The sequence below is a fragment of the Leishmania braziliensis genome, chromosome 21 (assembly GCF_000002845.2).
Source record: "Leishmania braziliensis MHOM/BR/75/M2904 complete genome, chromosome 21".
NCBI lineage: Eukaryota > Euglenozoa > Kinetoplastea > Trypanosomatida > Trypanosomatidae > Leishmania > Leishmania braziliensis.
The window spans coordinates 442,654-454,963 of NC_009313.2; the positions used below are offsets into that span (position 1 = coordinate 442,654).

Genomic DNA, 12,310 nt, shown 5'->3' on the forward strand with positions numbered 1-12,310 from the left:
CATGAAGGCACGCCCACACAGTCTTTGAGAGGAGTTGTAATTGCGGACACACGGCGCACCACCGCAAGACCCGCAGGCCCCCACACCCCGGCATAGGCATACACCTTTGGTCACCTAAGAGCGCAGGGAGATGGGGAAGTGGCGGCGGAGGGGTAAAGTGGTAGCGATACCATGGGAAGAGGGAGGGGGAGAGATGAGAATAAGGGCACGCGAGCTAAACGTGACCCACATGCACCACACAGGCAGGTGAGCACGAAGCGACGAGCGACAAAAAAGGGGAGCCGACTAACCAGAGAATGCGCTGAGCATCCCCCATTCCAGGGGAAAACCCAGAGGCGAAAGACGAGACGAAGTGACGTCACCAACGCGCGCGCACACACACACAGACACGTAGACAAGGGAGAGAGAAAAGGGGGAGGGGCAAGTGAGAGAGGTCTCGGTGCGTGTGTGAGCACCAGAGTCACCATGAGAAACAACGCAGTCGGAGAGGGAGAGAGAAAGGCAAAGCGTGAGACACCAATGACGCCAACAGCAGCGAGAGGGGAGTCAGAGACACTGTTGGGGGAAACAAAGAAGAAACCTTAAAAGGGTCCGTAAGAGAGGACACCTCTACATAGTCTGTCCTCCCCTCCCTCTCTCTCTCACACACACACACATTCACCTCCTCCCAGCTATCCCCACGTTTGTAAAGCTTCTAGACGAGCGTGCACGCCTGTACGAGTGTCCCGTCTCCGCTGTTTTGGGGGCTTCTCCTTTTTCTTCGCTCCCACTATGACGACGAAAAGAGAGAGAGAGAGGCGAGGAAAGCGTCACATAAAGGAGCATCGATATCTACGCCACGCAGCGCGAGAGGGGAGGGGAGGGGAGGGGAGGGGAGGGGGAAATACGGAGAGGAAAGGGCAAAGGGGGTAGAGGGGGCTGCATGAAAAACACACGTAACGCTCTGCGCGCGCATGCGCATGTGTGTGTGTGTGTGTATGTGTCACTTTTTCTCTCTCTCGCTACATCCCCGTGAGCGCAAAAGTTTAAAGAGGCGGCAACCACGTGAGGATCAGGAGGGAGGAGACGGAGAGAGAGAGAGGGAGGGAGGGGTGACACAAATTGCAGCAACAACAAAGCAATGGAAGCGGGGAGCGACGCTCGGCTGCCACAGCGAGCGAGATGGTCAAGAGCAGCAGGAGAACATGGTGAACGGAGAAGTAGTAACGACGATGCTGAACGATGGGGGTGAGAGCACCGAAAAGGGGGACGCAAACACGCATCGACAGTCACATATATCGATATATGTCCAATGCGGAGTTGCACACTGGCAACGAGAGCAGGTGGGGAGGGAAAGCGCGAGGGAGACCAGTGAGACGACAGCAATGGCGTCCGTGCTAAGGAAGGATGCTGCGTACGACGGCGTTTGGCCTCAGCCTCCACCTGCTGCTGTTGCCAGCGACGACGACTGCTACTCCTTCCATGGGGTTGAGGTGGCGGGAACGGTGCCACCGCTGGCGTTGTTGTTGCATACCGTGAAGATGCTGCCGCGCTGCAGGTAACTCTCGCGCAGACTTGAAAGAAGGGGGTTTGCCGGACTCACACTGGACCCGCGCTCGGAGACGGCCGTGATGGTGCGCACGAGTCGCGCGAAGTCCTCAAGATGACACTCGCACACACGCTGCTCGTCCTGGTCTGTTGGAAGCCCGGCACTGCGGAGACCACGTTGTAGCTCGCCCGCCGTCATGTCGACCATACCCAGTCGCGCAAACAGTCCTTCCGCAATACAGCGAGAGAGCGGCACAGTGCAACTTGGGAGAGTGCCGTAGCTCATCGTCTCCATTCCGGCACTGCCGCTGCCCATCGCGGTCACCTCTGATGGCGTGAGGGAGTCTGTTGAGACGACCCCGCGCAAACTTCGTCCGTTGGCCCCCAGTGATGCGCCGTCGGCACCGATTCCGGCACTGCGCCCACTGCCTTCCAAGGCAGCCGCTACCGATTCTTCATCCACCACCATGCCGTAAAACGCGATGCGGATCGCCTCGGACGGGTACCGGCCGTGGAGCTTGTAGGCCATGCGTGCAAGGAGGGTGTCGAAGAGGATCCTCGGCGCCGCCTCGCCGTCCTCGATGTCCTTGGCGTCTGGGTAGGGGTGCGGCAACATCCCTTGCTGTTGCTGGAGAGGCGAGGTGCCGTGGAGGACGTCAGCGGTGCTGCGGCTGTAGGGGTTGTAGATGCCACCCCTGCCAGGTGACTCGTACGACAGTCCTTCTGAAGTGCGACTGTCGATCGCCAGGGCCTTGCCGTCCTTGGCGTCTGTGCGGCCGCCGACTGTAACGTCACCATTGTCCTGCGCCTCGTCGGCGAGTCGTCCGTAACCGTGGCTCACGTCTTGCGCAGCGATGCTTGACGATGGATGGGCAGCAGTTACGCACGACTCGGCGCCTTGCACCCGCCCCGCCGGCCACGTCGGCCCACTCACGTTGCCGACTCCACGCAGTTTTCTCGTAGCACTGCCCCCAACTGCCGTTGAGGCGGTCACAGCGCCATCGAAGGAGACAGAGCTCAAACTTCCAGCACCCAGGGCTCCATGCAGCTGCGGGGGCGAGCTGTTGCGTTTCCGCGTGGCCGACACCTCTGGCGGGGGGCAAGTAGGGCTCCACACACCCGCGAGGTACTGTGCGCACGACTGCAGCTCATCAAACAGGTCCAGCAGCACCTCCGCGTCGGTGCAGGGGAAGCTGCTGGACTCAATGATGCAGGCGAGCTCGTCCAGGGTGATGGTGGGATGGTCAACACTGCCTCCGTAGTGTTCCTCCTTGGCGAGGCGGAACTCCGCCATGAACTCATGCAGATCCACGGAGTTAATGCTGAACAGAGAGCTGAGGTCGCTCGGTGTGGTCTCGCCGCGATCGACACCAGACACGCTGCCAGCGAGAGACACCATGGAGTGCGGTGCCACGCCGCCGCTGGAGCGGAAGGTGCTGCCACTACCGCCGCCATGCTGCAGCAACGCCACGCTGCTCCCGGTCTGATGACCAGCGCACCCTACGGCGAAACCAGAGAAAAAGCCGCTGCTTGCTAGGCCATTTGCAACTACCCCAGGGCGCGGCAGGGATTGCAGGGATCCGTGCTTGCTCGCCGCGATGCCGCTGGTGCTGACGTTGCTGCTAGCACTTGTGCGCGTTACAGCGCCGGCGATCGACTGCGGCATCGAAAGGCTGTCAACCACCGTGCCACTGCTTCCAGCGCGCGGTTGCAGTGACTCTGGTACTGATGGCGATGTCGGAAGAAGACGGACAACAGCGACTGGATTATCAGGTGCTGTCAACGAGACTGAACGGTTGGCGGCACCGCTGCTCAAGCTGCCCGTGAGGTCAACCTCGCCTACGCGAGAGGCAGCACTCGCAGGTTGCTGGGGTGTTAGCTGCACTGACCCTGCTCGTGTCTGGCCGCCGTCACTATTGCTCGTCTCGCTACTATCGCGACGCAGCTCTGCCGAAACTGACGCGCTCGAGGTGCTAGCTTCCGCAGCCAAGTGTGAATCTGGTTGGTGGGTACTGCCGTTTCCTCTGTCCAAAAGCTGCCGTGACTGCGGTACCGTGCGGGATTGCTGCCTTAGCGCCCGCTTCACTTCTCCTCGCTGTGTGACGGTCGCCACGAGCTGCGTGGATGTCACTTGCGGCACTGTGCTAGCACGGAGCTGTGCGAGGTACTGCAGTGGCTCCTCAGGCTGGATCGTGATGACATTCTGGTACAAATTATTCACGAGCGTCCTCACCCGCGGATTACCTCGCAGGGACGCCTCTGTACTAATTCTGCCGTCTTTAGCAGCGGTGCGAGCCTCTGCCTCTCCCTGATGCGACGAGTCGCGAGTGCCGCTGTTGCTCGCGGGCGTCACACCCAACGTCGAGGACGTACGAAGCGCCGGTGCAGGCGCAGGCGGCAAAGGTGGTGGTGGCAAGGATATTCGCACTGTTGACGCTGGTGCGGTTTCGACGCTGCGGTCACTGCTCTCCGCCACCAGGCAGCACCTGCGCGCCGGAGAGGTGACCGAGAGAAGGGTGACGTCTGGTTGCGACACCAAGCGGGCCGGTGATGTCGGCACCATCGGCATGGTTGCTGTGGAGGCCGACTGCTGCTGAGTCGGTGGCTGGGTCATCGACATGTTGGAGCTGGCTGTTGCAGAGGTCGACAGCTTATTTGGCTGCGTCATCGACGGCAGTCGGCTCGACATGGAGGGCATGGGCTGCGTCAGCTCATGAGTACGGAGGCCCAGGGTGTTGTTGCTTTTCTCAAGACCGCTACCATTGCGGCAGCTGTTCATGCTGCTGCGAGCGTGGTGGGAGCCACGACGGTAGTTGCCATCAATGCTTTCCTCCACAGAGGAGGGACTTGCCTGCATCGGTGTACTGGCCGGTGGCCGTGGCAGCGCACCTCCACCTCTGCCGCTGCTTGCAGGATGGACTCGGCGCTGATACGCTTCCCGTAGGTGTGGCGGTGGGCTGCGACCCTGCGCGGCTAGCGGTGATGCAGTGGGCGAAAGAGCCGGCATAGGTGGTACGCCCGGTGCAGGCCTGCTGGTGCGGTTCACAGGACACGATGAGACGCCGTTGGGCCTCTGTGAAACGGGGAGAGACCTGGAAAGCACCTCCGGCGCCAGGGGAGCCGGCAGGTTCGACCGGCGCAACCTATGCGAAGGCGAGTTGGAGGCAGAGGAGCCTCCGGTACGGACGGAGTCTGTCTCTGACGCAGTCGCTGTCACTGTCTGAAGAGTGCGGGCGTCACTGGAGCGGGTGTGTGTCTGCATCGCTCAAACAAACAGAGAAAACAAAACGTCAACACCTACCCACAGAGCTTTGAAAGTTTTAAGGTCCAAGACAGACAGAGACACACACGCGCGACACTACAGCAAGCGAATGAGGAAGGGGGTAGGGGGAGGGAGGAGGGGTGCAGGGATGATAACCAAGGAGAGGGGAAAAGAGAAGCGGCAAACTAAAAGGTGAAAAAGGATGCAAAGAGAGATAAGAGGGAGGGGGAGGGGAAACGAGAACGAGAGAGGGAGGGGTCCAAGAGGCGGATGATACGCAGTACGCGAAGAGACGCGCTTTCGTGCGCAGGGACACCCACCCACCCACACACCCACACAGCAGACACGCACGTGACGAAGAAGCAGGGGGTGGGGTGAAAACTAGATGACAGCAGAATGTGTGTGGGTGTGTGAGGAAACGAGCAAGGACGAGGGCGGGGAGAGAGGGAGAGAGAAAGAGGGGGAGGGGGAGGGGGAGGGGGAGAGCCAGGCGTCTCTTGCAGTGAAAGGACGAAAGACACACACACCCACACCCACGCGCACACGAAAAAAAAAACGAGAGCCTGCAGAGTAGAGCTCTGAAATTCCACACAATAGAGAGAGAGGGAGGGAGGAAGGGAGAGTCAATGCGATCGTACGCTGGAGAGGTGGTGACTCGTACTCCTCTCTCAAATCTCTCTCTTTTTTTTTTTTTTTTTTCCTGCAGCTGTGTGGGTTCTTAACCTTGGGGTATCACTCAGACACAGTGAGAAAGAAACATATACATGCCCACAGAAGCGCGCGCGAAAACGATTAGCTTAGCAAGACAACAACAACCCCCCCCCAAAACAAAACAAAATGAACACGAAAAGAAACACACCAGTGACGATGCCGTTTGCACTCGCTGACAGACGGGCCCTCCTTCTTTCCGCTTCGTTCCTTCTTTGGTCTGTCTGTTTCTTCTCTCGCTCTCTTTCTCTCTCTCTCTCTGTGAGCGAAAGAGTCACGCACACGCGAAGAGAGTGGGGGTAGAGTGGATGGATACTGGCAAGCGAATGCCCACGAGTCGCACCGTGTGGTAGGAACAGGATACCCCACCGAGGCACACCCAGACGCAAGGGATACCCACCAGTGGTGTTAACCAATCGCCACGAAATGTAGGAGAGAAGAGGAAAGGTGAGAGAGAGAGGCGTTGGTCTCTTTCTTATTTGGGTCGCCACCGCCACTGCTGTGGCTTGTGTAGCAAATCTTCGGCGGCGAACTCGCTGGGCTTCGCTTACACACGCTTGGCGAGCCCAGGCACAACGAGAGAGAGAGAGGAGAGGAGAGGTAAATGGTGGGCAGAGAGTGGGGCGGAGAAATGGAAGGAGAACACAATGACTTTGCTGGTGCACGTTTCTCCCTGTCGTTCTTGCGCGTGCGTATGTGCGTGTGTGTGTGTGTAGGTGGGGAGAGAGAGGAAGGGAGGGAGGGAGGGAGGGAGGGAGGGGGAGAGACAGGAAAGAGGAAAGAAAAGCGAGACGAAATAGGGGAGAGGCAGCGGTGAAGGCCTGGTGCGAGTTCGTGAAATGGCTGACTTGGACACAACCCACCATACACGCATGCACGCACGCACCAACACAGGGTGAACAGGGCCAGGAAAATGAGGGTGTAAAGAGGAAAAGGAAAAGGAAGAAATGGAAGAATGAGGGAGGAGGGGAGAAGAGAGGAGGGCTGCAGATGCACCGCTGCCTGTGCCTGCGCGTGTTCGTTGTGTGTGTGTGTGTGTGTGTATGTGTGAGCGCTACGTTGACCCTCTTTTTCTTTTCAGCATTTGAGGGAGGAGGCGGGGTGGGTAAGGAGGCATGGTATGCACCGTTCAGATTCATCATCGCGGCGCGAGCAAACAAGTACGCACACGTATACACACGCGGGGTTCAGCGAAAGTAAACGGTGTAAGAAATTGAGTGGCGGAGGGCAACGTGGGGGGGGGGGCGGCGGAGGAGGAGGAGCGAGTGAATGGATACGCATATGCTCGTGTGCAATGGAGAGAAGGGAAGCAATAATTTTCCGTGGCAGAGGAGGGGCGGCGGCGGCGGTGACTGATCCGCTGAGGTACAGCTGCATCACAGGTATTGCGCTGCCGTGAGTGAGAGGGAGAAGTACGACTTGCGGGGGGAGAGGCAGCATTCGGGTCCATTGTAAGGCCCCAGTGCATTGATTGGTTTGAGCACCCTGATACGGCAGAGACAGGGAGGGAGGGAGGGGGAGGCGGAGAACGCCCTGCATTTGCTTTTTTTGGGTTCGCTTTCATTGAACTGCTCATGCCCGGCGCACAGGCACAGGCGCATGCGCACTCATCACTGCACGGTATACACATAGGAGCGTCGAAACAACACGGGGGTAGGCTTGATGAGACAGGATAGAGCACAAGGAGAGAAGGAGGGGCAATGCTGCGGCAACAGGCACTCCCGTCAACCACATGGTTGAAAAAGAGAGAGTATAATGAGCGAAGGAGCAGACAGTAGAGAGAGAGAGGGAGGGGGGGGAAGGGCGAGTTTGTAGGAGGGAGACGTCTCCCCAAGCAGCACAGCTGGAGGCAAAATGAGAGCGTGGGCGGGGCGGGGGGGGGCGAGATGCTAGAAAGGTCCAAACACACAGGGAGTTGGCCAACAGCCTAGCATGGGCGAGGTTAAGCGAGCGACCACGAGAAGTACACAAAAGGGTTTCACGAGGGGTGCGCCTTTTGTTAGCCGAAAAAAAAAAAGATGGCGTGGAAGGGCGAATGACTCGTACGGGAAAAGGGGAGAGGAGAGAGAGAGAGAGAAGGGGTGGGTGGTGGTGGTGGTGGTGGCCGCAGCCACTGCTGCAGCGCGGAAGGAGGAGGAGGAGGGCAGCAAAACGTACATGTGCGAAAGGAAAGTGGCAAGCGAAGACAAGGCGAAGGAGATAAATGGAGTAAATGAGTGTTGGGGATAGACCCGTGCAGTGTAATAGGGGGAGGGGGAGGGTTATACATGTCTGTGTGTGCGTGCGTTGACGACAGAGCCAATGTGTGTAGGTATGATTCAGTAATCCAGAGTTATGTACGTGTATGCAGAAAACTATGTGCGGTCTTCCTTCTCCCTTTTTTTTTTCGTTCGTAACGGAGAAGCTGTACGCCGTTTCACTGTATGTGTCAGTCACTCTCTAAATGCGCGCGTGTGTGTGTGTGTGCGTGTGCAGATGTCTCGAGTTTGCGCCCGTTTGCTCTTTCTATAGTCGCGAGCCTATACACTCCAGCAAGTTTAGCCAGAGGCGGCGCAGGGCCATCACCATGCAAGCATCGATGCACAGACGCACACACACATGCACAGCGGGGTGGGGGTACAAGGACAAGACCAAGAAAAACAAATAACAGGACACACTGACTCACAGGCGATGACGACGACGCATGAGGCGATGGTGGTGGTCCGCTGTAGTCATAATAGAAGGTAGGTGGTGTGTGTGTGTATGCGTGGACGAAGTAAGACTCCACACACACACACACGCGCACAGACGTACCCTGTGGTCAAGAGCGAGCGAAGTCTCTTCGCCAACCGCTGCTACTCAACGCAACACGGACAGCGAGCTGTAGCACAAGGAAAGAGCACGCGAGTTGTTGGGCTGTGCCCCTCTTCGAAAGGAGCTTTAGCTCCAACCTAAGCACTACTCTGTGCATAGCCGTGCTTGTGTAGCTGCAACTATGAAGCTTCCCCCTTCTGTGCGTTCTCTGCATGAACGCATCCATCAATGCGGCGGCCACTGACAGCAGCACATGGCAGCATACCAACGTCATCGGCAACGTGGTAGCGCTTCCGTTCTTTGATCGATAGGCGCAGTCACCTTAGAGGACAACGTCGACATCCCACCGCATGCGCGACGCTGGATCACGGAGGTTGCATCCACTGGCAGTGAGGCACGTCGCATGTGTTCGATCAAGAAAAGCCGCCGCTGGTGTTTTGGCTTGAGGGAGAATTTGAGGTGGAGGAGTCCGACAGAGTCGACGTGCTGACAGTAGCACTACTACCGTTGTTGGTTGCGCTTGGTACCGTCAGTGAGCTGCCACTGTCGTCCATACTGCTGCTGCTGCTGCTGTCATGATTAGTGCGGGCGGAGATGACATTTTAACCAGCACATGCGTTCGCTGTGGCACAATTGGTCCGCATGACTGCCTCGTCTACCGTGATGTCGACACCAGGGCTTGCCCAGTTGATGGGAAGACAGCCGCAAAGCCGGTTGCCCTCCAGATGGAGGTGCTGAATTGCCGGTAGCGTCCTCCACGCAACCGGTAGCGGGCCGCCCAGCTTGTTGTAGCGCACACTCAGCGTATCGAGGTGCCGCATCGAGCCCCACGACACCGGTAGAGTGCCGCTCAGGGAATTCCCAGACACGTCCAGCACCTGCATGAGCGCCATCGCACCCCATGCCGTGGGCAAGACGCCGAGGAGGTTGTTCCGCCCCAGTCGTAGCTCAGTCAACGAGGTCATGGCCGACCACGACGCAGGCATGGTACCCACAATCCTATTGTCCCCCACGCTCAATTCCTCCAGCAATGTCAAGCGCCGCCATTCCGCAGGTAGAGTGCCGGTGAGCTTGTTGCTGAAAAGCTGTAGGTTAGTCAGGAAGGTCATCGACGCCCACGCCATCGGCAACGTGCCGGTAAGATGGTTCGAATTCAGGTCCATCCACCCCATCACCGACATCCGCGCCCATTCGTGTGGAAGGGTGCCACTGAGATCGTTCATACCAACGCTCAGCGTTGAGGCGGCTTGCATATGTTGCCACTCCACAGGAAGCGTGCCATTCAATCGGTTCTTTTCCAATATCAAGGACCGAATCAACCTCATGCGCCCCCACTCCGGGGGTAGCGTACCGGTCAGGGCGTTGCGATCGAGGAACAAGAAGGAGAGACTCTTCATGGACTTTCCCCACGACCCCGGCAAACTGCCGGTGAGACTGTTGTTGCTTAGGTAGAGCTCCACCAACCCATCCAGGTCGCACCACTCCGGCGGGAGGCTGCCAGTGAGACTGTTCCTATCCAAGTGCACCTTGCCCAGGTTTCGCAGCAAGCCCCAGCTAACTGGCAGCGTCCCTGACAAGTTCGGCCCGTTCGCGCGCATCGTAATGGAGGTGACAACCACCTGCGACATATCAACGTCGACGCTCGACACCTCCGGCAGACGGCCGGGAAAGGCAGCCAGCCGAATCCAGTTGGTGGCACTGATGGACACCCCGTAACGGAGACACGTCACTGCCTCCCAGGCGCAGAAGTCGTCACCGGCCCAAATGTTTCGGAGGCCTGGCATCGACTGCACAAACTCATCGAGAAACCTGCGCGTATGGAGCTGCTGCGCTTCCGTGTACAGCGACATTGATCTCTCCTCCACGGCGCGCGTCCCACTGTACAGCAGCGCCGACAACAGCACCACAGCAGCGACAAGCCCACACGCCCGCGTGGTGCGGCGGTACCGAAGCAGCGGTGGCGTCATGCTTGCGTGGGCCGACCTAATGTGTGTCTGTATATGCAGGTTCAGGTGCTTCTTCCTTTTCCTCCTTACTCGAGAGGTGTTGCGGAGGGGGGTGGGTGGGTGGGTGGGAATGGGGAGACTCGTCTGTAGAGATGTATGCACGTGTGTGTGTGTGTGTGTGTGTGTGTGTGTGTGTGTGTGTGTGTGTGTGTGTGTGCTGCTCGTGTAAGGAGGGATGCGTATCTCTACTACGCTACGTAGCAACACCCCGAGTAGAAAATAGAGCGGGGCTGGGAAGAGCTCAGCGCTGAGGAGAGAGAGAGAGGATGAGAGTGGAGGTGCAGCACAGATGAATGCGAAAAGATGACGCCTGTCGAAGAACGCAGACAAACGAAGAGAAACAACGACCCACGCGCATGAGAGGAAAAAAAGAGGGAGAGGGAAAAGCGGCGCGCTCCAGTGAAAATCGGAAAGAGTTGCGCCGTAGGTGGTGGCTACACTGATGTGTGGTGTGTGTGTGTGTGTGTGTGTGTGTGTGTGTGCTGCTCGTGTAAGGAGGGATGCGTATCTCTACTACGCTACGTAGCAACACCCCGAGTAGAAAATAGAGCGGGGCTGGGAAGAGCTCAGCGCTGAGGAGAGAGAGAGAGGATGAGAGTGGAGGTGCAGCACAGATGAATGCGAAAAGATGACGCCTGTCGAAGAACGCAGACAAACGAAGAGAAACAACGACCCACGCGCATGAGAGGAAAAAAAGAGGGAGAGGGAAAAGCGGCGCGCTCCAGTGAAAATCGGAAAGAGTTGCGCCGTAGGTGGTGGCTACACTGATGTGTGGTGTGTGTGTGTGTGTGTGTGTGTCAGGGTGAGAGAAATGAAGTGAGGCGCGGTGTAGGGAGGTTGAGGGCATTCGCAAATTCAGTAACCTAAAGTCCGTTGCGAGAGAGGGAAGGTGTGAGGAGAAGCAAAGAAAAAAAGGCCCCCCCCCCCACAGCGCATTCGATGCCGATTGGCTTGCCGGTGCAACGGGGGGTGGCCCCAGCGCACCGCATACGGCGCACTCAGCCTCACCTACAAGGAGGCCCCGTCCTCTCACAGGAGGGGGAGGATTGGCAGAAGGCTACAGAGCGAAGGCTCCCCTTTTCGTCGTTGCAGGTGCTGTCGTCTGCTCGTGCTGCACATTTTATTATTTCCTCCATACCCACACCAGACGAAGAAAGGAAAAATGAGTGAGCAGCCCCCCCCCCCCCCACTGGCACGCGTGCGCCTATGGTGCAACACGGGTGCGTGGGCTGGAAAGGGAGAGGGGGGAAACAGCGAGAGTGAGAGGCGTGGAAGGTGGTGCGGAACGTCCCATCTGTTGGGGGTGGTCGTGAAGGGGAGAGGGGGCAGCCAAATAGCGAAGAAGAGAAGTGGCCGAGAGTAGGAGGAGGGGGAGGGGATAACACGCCGTGTGTAGCCTTCGAATGAAGTGGCCTTATCAGCGCAAGGTCTCGCCTCCCTCCCTCCCTCCCCTCCCCCCAACGCGGCGCGCTAATGCCGCGCTCCACTTCCAAACGAATCCGCCTTTCTTCCTCGCACCAACCGAGCACAACTGGACTTGAGGGGCATCAAGAGGAAGGCGCAGCAACATCCACCAGAGTCAAGGCGCGGATACCCAGGAGAGGTGCGCAGATGCACACCACAAGAGGGCCAAAGCCAACGCGAGGAAAGGGGGAGATGGGCACAGGCCTGTGGAGCTACGAAAGCGAGAAAAATGTCGCGCCAGGAACAAGAGTGATGCCTGGTGACTGCGGGTGGTAAAGTATGTGTGTGTGTGTGTGTGGGTGTGTGGGTGTGTGTGCGTGTACGGCAGGTGCGGTGGGCCTCCTCTTCCCTCTTGCCTTGGCACAGCCCCCCCACCCTCTTCCCCCTCGTCCGCGATATGGGGATGCGGCGAAATCAACCGCGAGAGGATGAGGGGGAAGAGGGTGGTGGTGGTGGTGGGGGGGGGAGAGAGAGCAGAGGGCGAGGCGTAGGGAGACACGGCTCGCACACGCAGAGGCTCCGACGCCAATATAACAAAAAGCAAAAGTAG

At 58.4% G+C, this 12,310-nt stretch overlaps 2 protein-coding genes across 2 annotated transcripts; both read right to left on the reverse strand.

Moving 5' to 3' along the window:
• Positions 1 to 1,450: 1,450 nt before the first annotated feature.
• LBRM_21_1360 (conserved hypothetical protein) lies at positions 1,451 to 4,789 on the reverse strand (the record flags this gene model as incomplete). The annotated part of the gene is made up of 1 exon (XM_001564790.1): positions 1,451 to 4,789. One exon carries the CDS (start codon positions 4,787 to 4,789, stop codon positions 1,451 to 1,453), a length of 3,339 nt encoding a protein of 1,112 aa, XP_001564840.1.
• Positions 4,790 to 8,892: 4,103 nt separating this feature from the next.
• On the reverse strand, positions 8,893 to 10,257 carry LBRM_21_1370 (surface antigen-like protein; the record flags this gene model as incomplete). Its single annotated transcript, XM_001564791.1, has 1 exon — positions 8,893 to 10,257. One exon carries the CDS (start codon positions 10,255 to 10,257, stop codon positions 8,893 to 8,895), a length of 1,365 nt encoding a protein of 454 aa, XP_001564841.1.
• Between the last annotated feature and the right edge of the window lie 2,053 nt (positions 10,258 to 12,310).